Below are 19511 nucleotides of genomic sequence, written 5' to 3' on the forward strand. Positions count from 1 at the left end.
AGCTCCTTCACGAGCGTCTGTATTTATCAGACGTGATGCTCCTCATGGTGACTGACATTGGATAAGCTCCAGGAAATGCAGGCGTATGTGAATGTTTTACCACAGGAAAATCAGAGATCCGTATGCTGAGATCAGAATTAGAATCAGAATCTTGATTGGTCACCAAGGGCCAAGTGTCAGCAGAAAGAGATATACAAGGTAACAGATATGCAAGACATAAATAAAAAACATAAATAGATTATACACAAGCAATCTGCAAGTAGAAACGCCTCTGGGACCAGGGTTCGAGTCTCTGCCATGCCTCCATGTGTGTGTGGAGTTTGCATGTTCTCCCCGTGTCGTCCTGGGGTTTCCCCCAGGTACTCTAGTTCCCCCCGCCCCAGTACCAGAACATGGTGTGGTTAATTGGAGTTACCAAATTGTGTGTGGCGCTTGTGTGCCCTGCGATGGGTTGGCGCCCCATCCTGGGCTGTTCCCTGCCTTTACGCCCACAGGCTCCAGATCTCCTGCGACTGAACAGGACAAATGGTTTCAGAAAATGGATGGAAGTTAAAGTGCAATCTGCATATGTGTGCTTCAGGAGTCTCCAACTCCGGTCCTGGAGAGCTACTATCCAGTAGGTTTTCTATCCTACCTGCCTTCTGATGACCCACACCTGCTCCTGGTATTTACCTGAGAACAGCTGTGGCTCCTCAGAAGCCGGGTATGATAGAAAACCTACTGCACAGTAACTCTCCGGGACTGGAGTTGGAGACCCCCAGTGTACTGACTGCAGTGGTGGAACTGGGGAAGGTTCTGCCACGGAAGGATTATGGCGTGACATGTGCCAGGCAGACCCTGAGTGCATTACAATGTGTGTAACAAAGAGGTTGTGCAGTATTGGCTTGGCTTTATATATGTGAATATTTCCTTATAATATTAATAAATGAATATCTCATGTGGCTCCTGCAAAGAGAACTGGTAGCTGAGGTACTCATCTTCAGATACTTAGGTCCTCATAGAAAAAGTAGCTCAAGGAGAAAGAGTGTAAAAATAATGTAGCCTGTAACCCAAATATGCATAATTCGTGCAGGATGTAATATTTCCAGTCTGATTAGCTCCATTGTTAAGTTCTAAACTGTTTAATAGGTTAAAAAACTGTAATTTTAAAGTGCCTTTGGATTATACCCAGTGTCAGTATTTTAGTTCCATGCATCATGAAATTTCAAGTAAAATTTCTGCAGGGTTCGACAGTTTTATATTTTCAGTAGGATAAAAATAATTTAATAGGGTAAAGAAAACATAGTTTGCTGGTAACCGTCGCTAAGGAAACAGCTGCGGAGCTTCGTGGTTAAGCAGGGGGCGGCATGTGGAGTCGGCAAGGTGGGATGTAGGGGGCGCTGCTGTGCAGACAGAGGCAGACAGAGGCAGACCGAGGCAGACAGAGGCAGACAGGACCCCCCCCTGACAGGAAGGAGGAAAGAGCAGCACACACCCACTCAACAACAAAACAGCAAAAACCTTGTCAGTGGTTGTTTTTTTTTTTATTGTTTCCATTTTCAGTAAATTTTTTTCCTGAAGTGCTGAAATAGAGTCATGGGGCAGCCATTATGTGGCATCAGGTCGGGGGGTGTGAGGTTTGGGGGGATCTGGTACAAAACCTCTGACCTCCTGGTTGACTCCCTTTGTGGGTGGTGTGTGGGTCACTGCTTTGACTTTTTGCCTCTGATCAGAAGGTTGCCGGTTTGAATCTAATCCTCAGCTAAACAGTCACATGTATGTTAGGCGCTTGGGCGAGACCCTTAACCTCACAAAATGCTCCAGCGGCACTGAATGAATGTCCTGACTCTGTGCAGGGACCCCAAGGTTTGCTCCCAGCTCTGTGTGTGTGTGTGTGTGTGTGTCTCATAAATGGAGACCAAGATGGGATATGTGAAAAGAAGCATTCAAATCTACCTGTACTTGTGCAGATGGCAAATAAAGTTTCATAAAAAAAGATTCGAAAGGGAATGAAACCTTGACCGACGTCAGAGAATTAGGACTCGGCGCTGCCAGGGAGAATTCAGCGACGCTGGTAACAATTTGGGGAAAACTTTCTGGAATCCCGATAATGCAAGCAGACAAACGTATGGCAGGGTTTAGTGCATTTCAGCGAAGTGCCGCAGTGCTTTAGTGCCTGTAGTTAGGTGACTGCATTTTCCGCTAGCATTAATGGAAGAGCTTGGCGTGCGTGAACTTCAGCATAATATAATACGGCATGAATGACAGGCCTGCCTGCAGCCTGCAGCCGCCCCAGGACATTACGAGGGCCTGCAGGGCTGTGAGGATCCCTAGGAGTGTACCAGCACTATGTAACAAAGCCCGTCCAAATTACTCAGTCTGCCAAGCAACAGAATAACAATACATGATATTTACTTTTTTATTATGTCTAAACTAATTTCCTGAATGCAGGGACACAAGTTGTAAAAGAAAGCATACGCCCCTCTAACGCCTGATCCAATCACGTCGTCTGTTAGAGGTGGTCAAGGATATATCCCACTATCTCATTGGGTCCCGCTCCTCTCCGGGCTCAAAGCCGACCTTGTTCTGCAGGCTGTTTAATAGGGACAGGCAGCCGCATTTGTTGTGCACCAGGCCCTCCTCTGGTCGGCACGGCGACGCATTTTGTTATGTAAACGCCACGCTTTGGACGCCGTATTTCAGAAACATGAAATGTGGCACCGAGCAGCTGGGTGGTTTCTGGGGTCCCGCTGGAGCCCGGGTGCTGGAGCAAAGCGACCAGCGAGCTCGGCAGTGCCAGTGCGCCTACTGATGGCCGACGTAGGTCACTGCAGGAGGCGCTCAGAGTGCAGCCCGACCTCCTCGCGAGCGTCAGGCCATGTGATGTTCTGAGCGTGCTCAGTCTGCTCCTTCCCGCTCGCCATTGCTGAATGTCTGTCAGAGCAGATGGTCATGGTGACTTATGCCACATTAGCCGGTTGGGGGGGGTTTCTGAATGACGGCTGTGGCCACTCATCCCCTCCTGTGGCAGGGAGGGGTCCCAGTTAGGGGCGAACTAACATGACTAAAGGCTCTTGCTTGCGGGCCCTACACGTTTGCACCCTGGCCCCGGGGCCATCTGTTGCTCTGCCTGGGCTTGACTGTAACGTCACACTGCAAATAGAACTGCAATTCAAAGAGCCAATGCACAGACTGACAACAAAAACACTCGCCTGAATTTTTTACGCTGGTCACATGACCGGTCCTCTCAGACTCCTGTACATACAGATGGTCTGACAGTTTGGTACCAGTGCACATTGTTTCATACTGGGCTTACTGGTACCAGCATAAGCTTTTTGCACACACTGAGATTTTCTACTTTTGCATGTTACTCACTTAATATTTACCAGAAATACACTCAATATTCTTTAACAAATACATTTACAGTATGTCCACCATTTCAGTACCTTTATTAGCAAGAAAATGCTTGAATCATATCTTTGATTCATCAAAGTAACTTCCTTCAACAGTTATAACAGCAGAGAAAATCCAAGGCATTCTTTTCTACAAGGGACATTAAATACTGCTCTGTTTCATGGGATGAAACAGTTAACTAGTACATTTAAGGTTAAAGGACAGCCTAGTCCAGTTAATAAAATGTCAGACATGCACTGTTACATACTCTTTCCTTGTTATAAAGGAAACTTGTATTATTTGGCTTTATATATATATTGTGTGTGTGTGTGTGTGTGTGTGGTAATATATATAAATCACCAGTTAGATATAGGGGATGATTAGGAGGCCAGATTTGATAGGACTACAGTGGGCAATTTTATCCAGGACATCAGGGTACCCCACATACTCTTTTGAAAGATGACCATGGACCTTATATGACCTGAGAGAGTCAAGACCTCGGACCACATGTCCCCCACAATGTAATTAAAACCCGTTATTTTGACATTCCATTTTTCAGGTCCCCACGAAGATCTGTGAATGCAATCAAAAAAGTATAAATGCCAAAAGTCTCCTATTATGGTTGCTTATGATCAACATTAGGACTGCGTAGGGGTTAAGGTCATCATGTTGTGATTAGAGTTTTCCCCATAGAAATGAATGGAGATTCCTCACAAAGATATAATGACAAACCTGTGTGTGTGTGTGTGTGTGTGTGTGATTTTATATATAAAAAAACATTTTGTATAATTGCAGATTGCAGATCATCTCACACCTTCTGGGTGGGGGTTGAATCCCTCCCCCTCCCTGTGCTGTGAAGGTTTCACCCCCATGGTCCATAAAACCCTCTAAGGTGAACTGGAGCTGTCAAACTCCCAGTAGATGGGTATGGCGTGTGTGCCCTGAGATTGGTTGGCACCCCATCCTGGGTTATTGCCTACCTTGTGCCCATAGCTTCCAGGATAGGCTCCGGACCCCCCATGAACCTGACACGTGGGTGCAGAAAATGGATGGATGGATGGTATAAAAGCATACATTCCCTGCAGTGGACCGTTATCTCATCCTAACATAGGCTCCACCCCCACCTCCACGAGCCTGTCATGTTTCACGCTTGCTAATGTACCCCTTACCCATAATGCCTTTTCCCATGTGCGCTGCTCACTTATGCTGCTCTCCCTGTCCCCAGGCCATGTACATGTTCTACGCCCTGGCCCTGGTCTGCGATGACTACTTCGTTCCCTCCCTGGAGAAGATCAGCGAGGTAAATTGAACCCTGAGCTGGCACCTCACTGCGGCTTAACAAAGTGGGGGGGGGGGGAGCAAAAGTGGGGGCTGATTGGCTCACGGTCTGCTGCTACCTGGTCGTCAGTTGTGGTAGGACTGCTTAATCACCATGCTAAAGGAAAGTGTTGCATGCTGGGAGAACTAGTGCCATTGGAACAGCTAATCTACAGCGAACAGCTGTCTGCACTTCAATTAGCCACCAGCTGTCAGCAAGCTCGTTACGGAGTCCGGGGACTTTGTTTCTCCACTGAAAAGACATAGATAGACGGATGTTCATTCCTCCACTTAATCAGTGATCACACAATCATTCCCAGCCCACGAACAATTAAGTAGCCAAAGATGGATCGATCTATATTAATTTTTGAGTTGATTTATTTTGCGCAAACATAATTTCACCATTATGGCAGGTAGGTCACTGCTCAGCTGACGGCAAATTGTTTTAACGCGGATGAAAAATTATTGCTGGCCGTCGACTAATGAAATTCGGTCGGTTTAATGTGTTTGGAATCGTGGATTAATTAAAGCAATGGCTCAATCAACTTGAATTAATTAACAGCTGAGAGTGGGGGGGAAAGCAGCATGCACAAGTGGTGGTCTGGATTGGAGCTGGGTGTCGTGAGGGTTCATTGCAGTGCAGCCATCTTCTCACACGTTTGGAGAGACATCCATTTCGGTTAGCGGTGCTAGCAGCTGCGTAGCGTAGCACCGAGACCCCGCAGGGCTGCTCTGATACTCTTCCCCCATCTCCACCCACAGCGCCTGCAGCTCAGCGAGGATGTGGCGGGGGCTACCTTTATGGCCGCCGGCAGCTCCGCCCCCGAGCTCTTCACCTCCGTCATCGGTGACAATCTTCCACTGCTACTTTAGCATTAGCGACGTTAGCATGCCGACGAGACACAGCTAACTTCGCTCCCAGAGGCTGATACGGCATGAAGATGATGCTTACAGAACATTGAACCTCTTCACAGCTTTGTAGGATAATTTAAGAAAGCAGCCACATAGTAAATCATACACTTTAAGCTAAGAATTTTATTTACCAAAACCGTACAAAGTGTCTGCTGTCCTGCTCTTGTAGATGTGGGAGAACATCACGTGTACAGCAAGGTTTTGAACCCTCTTTGATGTCCACCCCGCAGGTGTTTTCATCACCAAGGGTGACGTTGGCGTGGGAACCATCGTGGGCTCAGCAGTCTTCAACGTCCTCTGCATCATTGGGGTGTGTGGCATCTTTGCAGGCCAGGTAAGACAGCCATCTTTGGCATCAGGCTTATAGAGTCATGCTAAAGCCTTGCATTCATTGCCAAGTGGGAGTAGGAGGAATGTAGCTCCACTCTTCACCGGAGGCATCGGACGGGAGGCATTGGAGACCTCTCTCAGAGATGTGTCAGATGTATCGTGGCTCCTCCCTCCCTCGAAATTGCTTGCTCATCAGAGCCTAGACCCAACCGCCAAAACTAGACTTTGGATGCTGCAGGGCTTGACAGGTCAACTTGACAAAAGGATTCCCTTGAGGTGAGGTCATAGCATCTTTGTTATTGCTGCCTTAAAGCCAATCTGGTTTACGAAACTTAATAGCTTCTTTCTTTCCATCTTTATTTTGTCTCCCTGTTTGAATTCTATCGTGTATTGTGGCATTTGGAGGTTTGATACAGACACACTTCCCATACTGCCTGGGACAAATTTTATGAAATCCCTCCCGAAATCCATGTGTCAGATCAGACAGGCACCAATTAGATGACTTTGGTCCTAATACTTAGCCTGCAGCACCTAACTCAGTGTACTGATCCCCACCAAGATGCAGGTTGCATACAGTGGGATGGCCAGCAAACAAACCCAATGAACCAGCCTGGTAAATTCCCTGATCTGGGGTAGGATTAGTGGGGTTAGATCCATGATTCCTGGTTCTCTTTATGGATCACACACACTGGTGTGTCCTTTCTGGTCTGGCTGCTGTGACCCGCATCCCCGCAACCTCAACATCGACGCAGGTGTTTTCGGTGCTCGTGGTAGTTTTACTTACAACAAAATTTTCTAAGGACAGAAAGAAAACTGATTGGTTCAGAGAGATAACTAATCAGATTGTAGAGGAGGAGGGCCCAAGCAACTAGAAGAGGCGGGACTAAGACATCTGATTGGTTTGTTCCACCTCCTCCAGTTGTTTGGACCCACCTCCTATACAATCTGACTGAACTCTGAACCAACCATTTTTATTTCTGCGCTCAGAACATTTTTGTGTATATAAAACTCCCATGAGCATTTTCAGCATCTCTCCATCTTCCCAGGGTACGCTGCCTCACTGGATTATTACTTCGTTCTGGTTTATTCCCTGCGCCTGGCTTGCACCGGCCTCGGGTCTCGGGATCCTCGCGCTGTATACGAAAGGCTAAGCCTCTGAATAAATAAGATAACTCAGATGGCATCCCTCAGGCTGTACTCCATATGCAAAGAGTCAACGATAAGCTGACCAAAATGGATTCAAAGTAGTAATTGAATACAGATTACACATTATGTAAGGATTGAGGGCCTGCCAGAAGTATATTAAACTGCTCTAATACTATTAGGGTTTCTTTATGATTTATTTAAGAGCCATAAAGGGCCACTATTGTTGTATTAATAATAATGCGGGTCACATAAATGCAGAGGAGGCTTTGCATAACAGGGGAACTGAGAGTGAGGAAAGTGGGAACTTAGGGGAGGTTTAGGGCCATGGTAGTGTCACTGCGCTCGCACCGAGCCCAAATCTGTCTCTCCAATGGGACGGCGCTCCGACACCACGCTCCCGAGTGGCTTCAGCGTGCTGTATAAATATCACCCCGGCAATTATAAACAATCAGACGGCATTCAGAGGGTAATTTGTGCGGAGCACTTCCTAGATTGCGACACAGAAGTGATTGCGTGAAATTAAAAGCAGAAGGGATTTAAAGGCACCCCCACTGAGCTCCGCGGTCTGGGGTGTAGGAGGATGATGGACAGGGGGAACGAGGAGGGGGCTGTGATGAGGGGGGGGGGGGGGGTGGAGGGAGGTGACCTGCTTGTCAGGGCCAATAGGGGAGAAAAAGGGGGTTTCTTGCCCATGACTGTCCAATCTGGGTGGGGGGGCAGCAGTGAAACTTGGCGGAATGAGGTAACTGTCCTACGCGATCATCTTCGTTATTTTAGTAGTTGTGTCATTAGGTGGTAACTTTTAATATTATTAAAGTTAAATATTGGCTGGCAATATCAGTCGAGACTGACACATCAGAGCATTGCCAATATCTTGATATTTAACGGATATTCGGTCGACCGGCATACAGATTTTGAGTTGTCATACATTTGGGGGGGGGGGGGGGGGTGTACACCAGCCAAGGCTGCGCAGACCAGCAGAAACTTCGGACCCGCTTGTTTGGATGCAGACCGACTGCCGGTGAGACAGTGATGGTTTCCAAGGAAACGAGAGTGATTGGAATTCCAGCTGTCAGCAGATGCTGGACAGAATGCTGCTATCTGGCGCCTGGTGGAAATGCCACGGTGGGGGTGTGGGGGGGGGGGGGGGGGCATGGGCCAGAGAGAGAGATTAGGTGGGATTAGAGCAGAGGCCCATGTAAGTGGAAATTTTAAGACTCTATTAAGTGCAGCACGCTGTAATCTCAGCGGCAAATAAGCGACAGCGTGGCGTAGTATTTTGCCCTGTGCTGGGTAAGCAGAACTGGGGGGCCATGGAAATGTAGCTCTCTTTAGTTATTAAGTGCTTTGATTGGCAGGGGCACAGCCAGCCACTAATGCTAATCAAAAGCGCAGATGCTAATGCTCCGTCTTACGCAGCGACTCAACATCGCTTATAGCTGATAACAGAAGTTACCTTCATAAATGCTCCGGAGGATCGACGCCGGCCCAAACTCCAGCATGCCTGTGTCGGGTTCAGATTGGAAACAGGCTGAGTTTTCTCATTGGAGATGCCCCAAAGGTTACAGAGGGATTACGGGCCTACTGAGGCACGCTTCAGTAAGCCTGCTAAGGGCCTCGTTAACAGTCAAAAGTAGCACTTTGAGTCTGGCCTAGAGTTTGACAGCTACCTGGGCCAGGTGGGATGTCAGATCTCCAGGTTTTAATGGGGATTCTTGCAGGTAGAATTTGTACCCATTAGTTCAGAGAGAGCCTGTTTTTACCTTCCTGTGTCATATGGTGGGGTTACTGGTTTTTACTGTTGTTTAGTCTTTCGCTTTGCCAAGAATGACCAGAACTACAGGACAGCCTATTGCAAAGGCCCCGTGTCTTTACACAGAATCATAAAGTCGATGTTGATGTTTCATAACATTTTTGGGAGGCTACATTTTAGCAGTTTAGCCTATGGGGAACCCCTATTATAAAATATGCCCCCCTTGGTCTGCCCATCCACCTTTTAAATTATAAGTGAAATGCAGGCCAAACACCATTAGAAGCCTTGGGTGGAGGATAAGATGGCCTCTTAAGACCTTGTGACCTCTCCTTGGCCCCCGCCAGGCCGTGCGGCTCTCCAAGTGGACGCTGATGAGGGACTCTGCCTTCTACACGCTGTCCGTGGCAGCTCTCATCGCGGTGAGTCTCACTCTGACACCTCCTCTCTCCCCCCGCCGTCTCCGCTCTCCGTCTGCGTGTCCCTCCCTTGTTTACTTGCCCTTCGGACCTGCCCTGCGTCCCTCGGACACACTAGATCCTATCTTCTTTAGAACCTGAGGCATTTAAAATCTGTTGCCCTTTCAAACACCTGGAGCTAATCTGGGAAACACCTCTGTATGACATATAACTGAACTTGCGTAAGTTGGAAGCTCATTCCCTTGACTTGAATGAGTTACAGTTGCAATGTGCTGTTCAATGGGCTTATTTTGCAATTCAATAACCAAAATTAAATCCACTGTCCTGTCACTGTCAGTAGACCTAGACTGTATCCACACGTTGGTGTTTATGTGTCAGTGCAGAGTGCTAATGACGCACATGGGCAAAGAGCTGAAGGTAGAGCTGCCGCTGTAAAGTTCACCTGAAGAGGCTCAGGGTGCATTTTTCTGTCATCCCATCACTGCTTCACCAGCTGGGAATATCCCCCCCTTCCCATCCTCCATCCATCCATCCATCCATCCATTTTTCAGCCCTTTATCCAGTACAAGGTCGCATGTCAAAATTGCCCATAGTTTATGAGTGTGTACAGTGCTCTTCAAACATCTCAGGCAGTCAAAGGAATTGATGTTTAAATGATCCTGATATTGGTGTAAAATTGTGATATTATGTCTGTTAAAGTGTGTCAGCTTAAGAGTTACGAAACCTCTCCTAAAGTCACCGCAGTATTTGCAGCAACCATCTAAAACACCCATGCATTTGTTGACTCGACCGCTAACACACCATGTTTGGCTAACCAATACTCCATCTAGTTACTTTACTGATTACAGTAATTAATTAACTGAGCTGTTGGTTGAAACTTAACAATGCAATGGCTGAGGTGCCCCTGAGGAGAGGTTTGGGAACCAAAGCGGTGTTCATCTATCCAAGGTGGTTTTCAGCCATCCAAGGTGGTGTTCATCTATCCAATGTGGTGTTCATCTATCCAAGGTGGTGTTCATCTATCCAAGGTGGTGTTCATCTATCCAAGGTGGTGTTTAGCCATCCAAGGTGGTGTTCATCTATCCAATGTGGTGTTCATCTATCCAAGGTGGTGTTCATCTATCCAAGGGGGTGTTTAGCCATCCAAGGTGGTGTTCATCTATCCAAGGTGGTGTTCATCTATCCAAGGTGGTGTTCAGCCATCCAACGAGATATCTGTACCGTTTTGGAGAACAGAAGAAATTCTTATTCATTTTTATTGTGTCACTGCACTATTTATATATGTTCTAAAGTGATTTTTATTTCTGAGAAAATGCACATTTTCTATGCTGTTTAATTCTATGCTTTAAACATTTTCTTTGACTGGCTAAAACTTTTGCACAGTACTGTATGTGTATATCTCTGCCCTGTGTATTGGGATAGGTGCCAAACCTTGCTTAAGAGGCTGCCAATTCAGACATATAACATGTACAGAGCCCTGTATCCTTTAACGCTGTAACAAGGGAAAGTAGCTGGTGGCTGATTGTAATCTTCTCATTGAAAAAAATCACATGACAATATGGCATCTAATGTGCTCGTATGTTGTGTGATTAATTACATTTTTATAAGCAACTGCATGTCATGTTTAGCTCCAGCAGCAAAGGTGGTTAGAAGAATTCAAAATAGCAAAAGAGGATATATATTTGAAACACTAGCTTAGCATTACATTAGCTTAGCATCACATTAGCTTTGCATTACATTATCTTAGCATTACATTAGCATTTCGAGATTCATTGGTGGATGACATCCATCTTGATTTTTGCCATCATTATGTTAAGAAAGTGGAAAGCTGTCCTTTGCAGTCTGTTTACAAGTGATACAGTTAAGTGTATTGACTGTGTTAAGGGAAGCTTTTTATTTTATGATTTATGATTTGTCAAGTTAAATATATCGGTGCCATCGGTGGCAGAGAGAGTCAGCACCTAGTGCAGTGATGTCTGCTGTTTACTGGGTTGTATGCCAACTGTGCCGTGCTGCCTCCCTGATTACTGAAGGGCCGGCCGGGATGCTCATGCGAGGCCTCTTCAGGCCGGCGAATCAGCAGAGCGGACGCATAAGGGCCTGCCACCCGTTCACTAAATCAGCCCCTTTAATCAGCCCTGGCAAAGGCATCCCGTACAGAAAGTCCCGACAGTGTGTCCGGGGGATTTGGCGGCCAGTTCTGATTGGTCACCCCGTGGGATTTTGGTGCAGATGACTGGTTCAGTGGCGGGTTCTGTCATCAAATCCTGAGCCCATAAAACGCCTGCAGGAGTCCTGTTCGAGGTGTAAGGATCACAGGTTATGCTCTTTTATGGGACCCTCAAGACAAGAAGAGCCACAGAAACACATCTACATATTATGTTTGAGGGATAGAGTGTGGATAGAGTCCCAGGGATAGAGTGTGGAAGCGTGAAAATAGCTAATTAATGGAGGTAAACATAAATGAACGGGTTTGCTGCAGTTATCATAAATGATTAAGCATTTTTTTCCATTGCCTTATAGAAAAATAGAGGTATTTGCTCATATATAACCAAAAAGAAAACTTCTTATCTTTTAAATGAGTTCTTTAATTGGTAATAATATGTTTAGGTAGCATGGCAGCACAGTGGTCAGCCCAGTCATCTCATACCTCTGGGACCAGCGTTTGAGTCTCTGCAGTGCCTCTATGTGTGTGGAGTTTGCATGTTCTCCCCGTGTCGTTGTGGGGTTTCCTCCAAATACTCCAGTCTGCCCTCCCTCCCCACTGTCCAAGAAATGCTGAGGTGCGCTCTGAGATGGGTGGGGGTCCAGACCCCCACAGCCCTGAACAGGGCAAGCAGGTTTGGATGGATGGATGGATGGATGGATGGATGGATGGATATGTGCCTTAAAGGGAATAATTTGTAAATCGAAAAACAGTATATAAGTATGATCAATATCCTTTTGAAACTTCAGATATAAATGTTGAAATGACCCATGACAAGAAAATGTTGATGTGAGTTTTACATACACTGGGTCAGATGGGCCTGCTTTGACTTGGCTTGTTCAGTCGGGATTTCTTCATGCGGGGACACATGTTTTACCCGTAACATGCCCTACATGGTCATTTGTTTAGCCGAGCTGTAAACACCAGCGCAGAAAACCTTCATTCTTTTCACGATAGCATCAGAACAGTTTAATATAGCAGCTCTCCCTCTCCAAGTTTCCCTGGATGTGAACCAAGACGTTCTGACAAACACATATTAAATAATGCACCGTGACACTGCAGTGGATGAGTGTTTGGAAAATGGATATATATACAATAATCCTCCAGAGTGAATATCGAGAAAACGATCACAGATCACTTATGTTCCCACCCTTGTGTGACCATGGGGGGACTTGGCCTAAAGACCCCCCCCTAGCAGTACGTACTGGAAGTGCTGTGTGGTCCCAGGTGCATGAGGAACTTCCCAAACCTCAAACACTTCAGGGACGCCAACGAAAGGCTTCATGGCATCAGCTGTGCCCAAAGTGAAATTAGTGCCCAGTAATGAATGACATTCGGAGAGCGCTTTCTGAACGATCAACCGAAGCAGGTGATGTCACAAAGAGAAACTTCCAGAAGCAGGTAAATAAAGAAGGTGGGAATGGAAAAGCTGCTTCGGTGTTGCTCCTTATGTCATACTTATGGGGTCATGCTGAGTGGTTTAACATAGGCAGTCTCCGGCAAATGCTCTTCCTGGATTCGATCTGATTTTTGCAATCGAGAACAGATAACTCTTAGTTCTTGTCCTGTAATTATTTTTATTGTCGCTGCTATCATTTTGACAGTAATTGCTGTCGTAAGTGTCCCTGTAGCTGCGGTGGGGTTTGCTACACAGATGAGGTCACCTGGGGGTGGGGGGGGGCAGCTTTCTGCATGTTACTGGGGGCTGACTCCTGCTTGGCCCCCGCACTAATCCAGCACAGATGCTGTGCAGGTTCTGTATCTTGAGGCAGGTGTGTGAGAGGGGGGGCATTTGGCTTTGTCCGTGGGCCAAATGACAGGATCCTATGCACACAACACTGCACAGCATTGAGGCAGAGAATCCAGTTTGCAATCACTGAAATAAAAACACATCAGACTGATCGTAGATTAAATATTGCCTTATAATTCCAGAAGAACATGTGTGATCACTGTAGATTACATCTCAGTAATTAAATGATATGTTATGTGGCATTTGTTTACATACAGGTATTTCTCTTTGCATATCCCGTCTTACTCTGACCGAAACATACAAACACTTACATGTATTAAGATGGTTATTAGATTACTAAATTAAATAGGCTATTGATTATCTGATTGTTACCTGGTTAAACATGTAATAAGTGATGTAACAATTTTGATTACTTCATCAAAGTAACTTATTACATCTGAATACTTTTTGATTACTTTTCCCCAAATGTTTTAAACTGCGCAGTAAAGCTGAGCATTTCTAGCAGCTTTGCTGACCTGCATTGTCTGGAAATATGCCAAAGAAAGCATTTATGAACAGTATAAAGATGCAAAATGACAAATAAATGTTATATTATACATATAAGCTTATTACCTAAAAGAATATTTTGGGATGTAACCCCTTTGTAATCACTAATATTTTAATTAGCAACTGTAACTTAATTACATCTTGTTTTCTCAGGAACTGTAACAGACTACAATTACATATTTTGTCATTTATTTACATAACACCTTTACATGTAACTAGTTACTCCACAATACTATGTAAAGGCAAAGCTTGGCGTCCAAGCGCAGGGTCAGGCCATTAATCTGGGGCCCCTGGAGCAGTTTCTGGGGGTGTTAAGGGCTTTGCTTTGGGGCCCAATGTCAATATAACTATTCTGCCAAGTCTGGGATCACACTGCTCCATCACACTGCTGAAATTGATTAGGGTATTTGACAACAGAATTATGCCCGACTCCAGATCAGCGATAAAGCAGTCTACAGGGCTGTGTGAAATCATTATTCTGTCTCTTTCCTTTTATGTAGGTTAAGCCCAACTGGTTCCAGTTGTTGCTATTCACAAGTTCTGGTGCACCTCTGCCCCCTAGTGGCAGCTTGGTACTACTGCACAGTCAACCCCTTATAAGGGTGTCAAAAAACAGATCTTCAGGAATACCTTCAGTGCAGAAGCTAAATAGTCATACACTGTTAAAACAGTGAGGGACAGTGGAAAGAGTCAGAAGAACCGCTGACTGGGTCAAGGAATCTTTTGTAATCATTGCTGCTCTTGCCAAGGCAGAATCCCTGTAGACTTCGAGGTCCCGTGGGTCATTGGCCTACAGCAGACCGGTAACTGTGAGACGGTTTTCATTTCCAGTAACAAAATGCAACAAAAAGCAATGAATGACAATGCTGCAATGAGGAAAAGGTGACGATTCCTAACATAGGCCGACATTGACTCGGATAACAGGAATAAAAGTCCTGGCCAGGATTAAATATAGATAAAAATAAGTAAGTAAATAAACATGCATAGTGGTATTTTGTAAGGTCATGTCTCTGGGCCAGGTGATGTATTCCCTGCTTTTTTGGGGGATTCCTTTTTACCCAGAATGCCCCGGGGTGGCCGCTGACGTTGACGTCATCTGCCCTCATCCCACTCCCTTGAAATCCTTCACTCTTCCTCCTCTGTCTGCTTCTCTCGTCTTTCCCGCTTTTGGTCTTCGCTCTTCATGTGCCCACAGCTTGCCGGTGACGTGCCCGAGTGGGGGGTCGCTTCAGGGGGCGGGGCTGGAGCCGCCAGGCCGGCACACCCGCCTCAAGATCTCTTGTTTGTGTCGCTTGTTGCTATGCAGCAGTGTCAATGACGTGCTGAAAGCCTGGGGGGGGGGGGGGGTGGGCGGGGATTAAGATGTGAAAGTGCAAAAACTAGGCTGGGCTTCACTGTAATAAATGCTTCCTGTCTCTCTCTATCTCTCTCTCCCTCCATAGTTCATCCATGATGAGAAGGTCTCCTGGTATGTAGCTGTTCTTTCTCTTGTGGCATGTTGCTGAGAAGAGCACAATGATGATCTTTGCTTGTCTGTGCTTCTTTTGGGGGGGGGGGGGAGCTAGGAATGGAGATTAAAATTTGACCCAGGACTTTGGGGTGACCCATGATACATTTTGCCAGCCCTGTAACCCATCAGGCCACTGGGAAAGCGCTCAGTGCACCAGTTGGCTACTCCAGTCCTGGGCCTAGCTCCTTAGATGGTCCCGTACTGTCAGACCAGGGTGTGTGCAATGTCCCTGAAGACGATGAGGCTCCCCCGTCCTCCAATCACCCCCGGGATGTGGCTGACTGACATACTGTGTCATGCACACTGCAGAAGGGGTGTTCACCAGGGGTGGGGGGCGGCGTGTCTGCTGTTGCAGGTGGGAGTCCCTGGTCTTGGTTGTGATGTACCTGGTTTACATTCTGATGATGAAGTAAGTACCCACCCCACCGTATCAGATATACCAAACACCACGGGTTTATAAACATGCTGAACATACAGTATTTGGAAATATCAGACAGATGTATCACCTGCATTCCCACCCAGTGTGGGAGGAGGGGGGGGGCTCGCTAACCTGTCATCTGTGGTGCTGCTGGCCTGCGTGTGCATGTGTGTGCGTGTATATGTGTGCGTACATGTTTGTGTTTGTGTGTGTGTGTGTGTGTGTGTGTGTGCAGGTTCAACTCCCGTGCTCACCGCTATTTTGAGAGGCGGAAGAGGAGCACAGTGAACCTGGCCAACGGGATGACCAGCAACCCGGACATTGACGAGGCCGGCTGTGATGCCACTGCAGTGCTGCTCAAGAAAGGTACGCCCCCCCCAACTCTGGGACCCCCATCCAGGCACACGCACCCCAGTGTGTACTCAGAACTTGCCACCACCGCTGGTCATTTCAGCATCTGCCATAAAGCAGATAAGAAATACATTTAGACAGTTAGAAGTCACTTACACATGGACAATAACAATAGATAATAGGCAGCAATAAAGACAAATAAAGAGTGTAGAAATCCAGATATTTCCACAATAAAATGTCTATATGTGATATCTGGAGTCATATTTGTTGTCTTTGTTTGTATCTGGCTGCTGGATCCTTCATTAATGTTGTTTTTTTTGGTGCCTTTTGTGGTTCAGCTCTGCTCCACGTCGGTCTGCCATCGCTCAACCAAAACCAACTAATACAACCACACGGGCGTCGGAATGCAGAGTATTATTTGTTGTGAGATGATGACATAGCTGGCTGCTAATTATAAACACCCCCCCCCCCCCACTACAGCTAACTTCCACTGTAGGCCCTCCGTGCTGATGGTGGACGAGCTCCTCTCGGCCTACCCCCACCAGCTGTCCTTCTCTGAGGCCGGCATGCGCATCATGATCACCAGCCACTTCTCCCCCCGCACACGCCTCACCATGGCCTCTCGCATGCTCATCATGGAGGTACGGGGGGGGGGGGTGGTCCGATGTTCCGCAATAGTCTTTGCACTAAACCATTTTAAAGAGATGGCCACCATTATTATTTCTGACGAGATTATAGTAGCAAGCCGTTTTTGCTCATTTGGATTTAGTCTGATGTTTCCTGAAAGTTCCCATTCTTGGTCCAATACCTTGCTAAAGGTGCCACATGAGAATGCAAACCCTTGATGAGAAGGTGCCTTCATCAGCCAGTAAGAACCCCTGACCTGCGTAGATCTTCACAGATCTTTCTTACCCTGATGTGGGTCCACAGAGGCAGCGACTCAGCAACTGCAGGCCCATCAGTAATGGCGACTCGGAGGGCGTGGTCAGGGCCCTGGGCAGGCGAGGCCTGGAGAACGGCCTGAGCGGGCCAGAGAGGGGCTTCAACGGGCACGGAAAGCGGCAGGGCGAGGACGAGGGCGGCGGAGTGGAGGCCGGCAACGACACGGAGAACGAGGACAACGAGAACAACGAGAACGACGGGGAGGAGGAAGAGGAGGAGGAGGAAGATGACAACGAAGGACCTTTACAGCCTTTTCATGTCCCATGTAAGTTCCTCTCTGGTTTTCATGAAGACCAGCCTTGGGTGGCAGCTTGTTGACATACAACATGGATTGTTAGTTTGTTTAATTGGCTGATTGACACTCCGGGACCCGCCCTATGCTCCGCCCCCAGCCGGGGTCTGTAACAAGGTGAAGTGGGTGACGGCCTGGCCGCTCTGCCTGCTGCTGTTCTTCACCGTGCCCAACTGCGCCAACCCGCGCTGGGAGCGCTGGTTCATGGTGACCTTCGTCAACTCCACCATCTGGATCGCCTCCTTCTCCTACGTCATGGTGTGGATGGTGAGCACATGAGAGTCCATCCTTGAGAGCGCAGGTTCTACTCCCTCAGCAGTGACTCAGGCGTCTGGATAACCGACTGGTGTGTCGCTCTCGGATTGGGTTCTGAGCCCATCTCCGGAAGGTCGTGGGTTTCAATCCCATGTGCCTGCTGAGCAAATAGCTTCAGCAAGGCCGTTAATCCCAGCTGCTCCTGGAATGCTGACCGGCTCTGTTCTCTGACCTACATTTTTTGTCACTTGTATGTGGACAAAGGTGTCTGCTCCATAAATTAATGTACATTTGCAGAGATTCTGCAGGGACAAGTCGAATAGGGTCATCATCCTGCAGCTCTCCACTTCAGCTCTGCCCAAGTCCCAGCCCTCATTCTTTGTTTAATGCAGGCCACCACCCAACCTTTAGACCTGCTTCAGATGTCATATAATTTAGGGTAGGACCTGCTACCACCTCTGCCTTCAGGGTTGAGTTATTGTGCATTTTAAACTATTGTACCTCCTTCCATTTGTAACTTGCACCGCTGACCCAGGGAAACATTATCTCGTGCCACTTCATACTTGTATATGAAGGCTGTGACAATAAAGCCCAACTGGCTTAATTTAATGTATGCTGCTGTGTGCTGATGATGTGTCGTACAGATGGCTCTTCTTTGGGGGGGCGGGGCTAAGCGATATTGTGTCACCACAGGTGACTGTGATTGGCTACACGTTGGGCATCCCCGATGTCATCATGGGCATCACCTTCCTGGCAGCTGGCACCAGCGTCCCCGACTGCATGGCCAGCCTGATTGTGGCGCGTCAGGGTAGGGCCCGTCTCCCCCCCTTCCACGCCTCTCAAAGCCGACTTGGCGGCTTCGTACCGCGCCACTATTATCTGCCGCCCACGATCGCGGTGTCGAGATCAGGGAGTGTGCAAAGGTTTCAAAGTGGCTCGCATGCTGGGTGTTAGCGGGTGGGGGGGGGGCACAGCGCCTGAAGGGAAAAGGCCTGCCCGACCTGCACCTCTTCATGCTTGGTATGTCACGCAGGTATGAAATATTCATTCCAGAAGTGCTGTTAGAAGACGAGCTGGTTTTTCAACAGCGACTTTTCTCCTCTGTCAATACCGCGTGCTGTGTTAACACGGTCACCCTTCCCCCCTCCTTGCCCCAAGGTCTTGGCGACATGGCCGTCTCCAATTCCATTGGCAGCAATGTGTTTGACATCCTGATGGGGCTGGGCTTGCCCTGGGCGCTGCAAACCTTGGCCGTTGACTATGGATCCTATGTGAGTACTGTACCACAGTATGGTAGCTTGGCTCAACTCTGCCCTCTAGTGGCAACACATTACATTTACATCATGGTTATTTATTGGACACTTTTATGCAAAGCGATATCCAAAGGAGGTAGATACACCTTTAGGCTTTGGACAGAGGTGGGTAGTTCAGGTCCAGAGAGTAAAAGTTCAGACCAAGATTTTATTTCAACCAACCAACTGAGTACTCAGACTATACTCAACCCACCTCTAGCCTTGGATATGAATAGAACCTTATTAACTTAACTTCTAGTTAAATATAGTTAAAGCCATCTGTTTTATTTTGCGGTAGGTTCCTACTAAAGCTTTTTTGTCTAAAAAAAATTATGCCTGCCTTGTTACTTACATTATCATCTACTCATGATAATGTTCAAATGTCTTGTATGTAACATTAATCTTCCATTTAAAATGCTTCATTCGGGACCCAAAAGGATTATGTGTAAACTTATATCTTCTGACTATGACCATTTAAATCGCTCGCTAGCCTGGGCTAGACTGTATGGGGATAGCATAGCCCAGTTTGCATCTCCTGGATCCCTTTGTGACAGTGATGACGCAGCCACCCTGTGTACCTTTACGCATTTGATTGTTCGTTAGATTAGCCTTCTGTGTAGGGTGTCTGAGAGATGAGACACACGGAAGGCATTTCCGTCCCCACGCCCTCTAAATCTCTGCCCCGCAATCTCACCAAAAGGTC

General features: G+C 47.2%; 1 protein-coding gene across 4 annotated transcripts in view; it reads left to right on the plus strand.

Moving 5' to 3' along the window:
• LOC111850812 (sodium/potassium/calcium exchanger 3) overlaps positions 1 to 19511 on the plus strand; it is a 103757-nt gene that overhangs the window by 76963 nt on the left and 7283 nt on the right. For all 4 annotated transcript variants that reach the window (XM_023825110.1, XM_023825108.2, XM_023825112.2 and 1 more), the window contains 12 exons: positions 4598 to 4672; positions 5452 to 5536; positions 5832 to 5935; positions 9175 to 9249; positions 15191 to 15216; positions 15614 to 15667; positions 15912 to 16042; positions 16508 to 16668; positions 16958 to 17234; positions 17362 to 17528; positions 18210 to 18324; positions 18675 to 18787. In XM_023825110.1, the coding sequence (XP_023680878.1) occupies positions 4598 to 4672; positions 5452 to 5536; positions 5832 to 5935; positions 9175 to 9249; positions 15191 to 15216; positions 15614 to 15667; positions 15912 to 16042; positions 16508 to 16668; positions 16958 to 17234; positions 17362 to 17528; positions 18210 to 18324; positions 18675 to 18787 (1383 nt within the window). The remainder of the gene's footprint in view (positions 1 to 4597; positions 4673 to 5451; positions 5537 to 5831; positions 5936 to 9174; positions 9250 to 15190; positions 15217 to 15613; positions 15668 to 15911; positions 16043 to 16507; positions 16669 to 16957; positions 17235 to 17361; positions 17529 to 18209; positions 18325 to 18674; positions 18788 to 19511) is intronic.

Source organism: Paramormyrops kingsleyae, chromosome 20 (assembly GCF_048594095.1).
Source record: "Paramormyrops kingsleyae isolate MSU_618 chromosome 20, PKINGS_0.4, whole genome shotgun sequence".
In the NCBI taxonomy this organism is placed as follows: domain Eukaryota; kingdom Metazoa; phylum Chordata; class Actinopteri; order Osteoglossiformes; family Mormyridae; genus Paramormyrops; species Paramormyrops kingsleyae.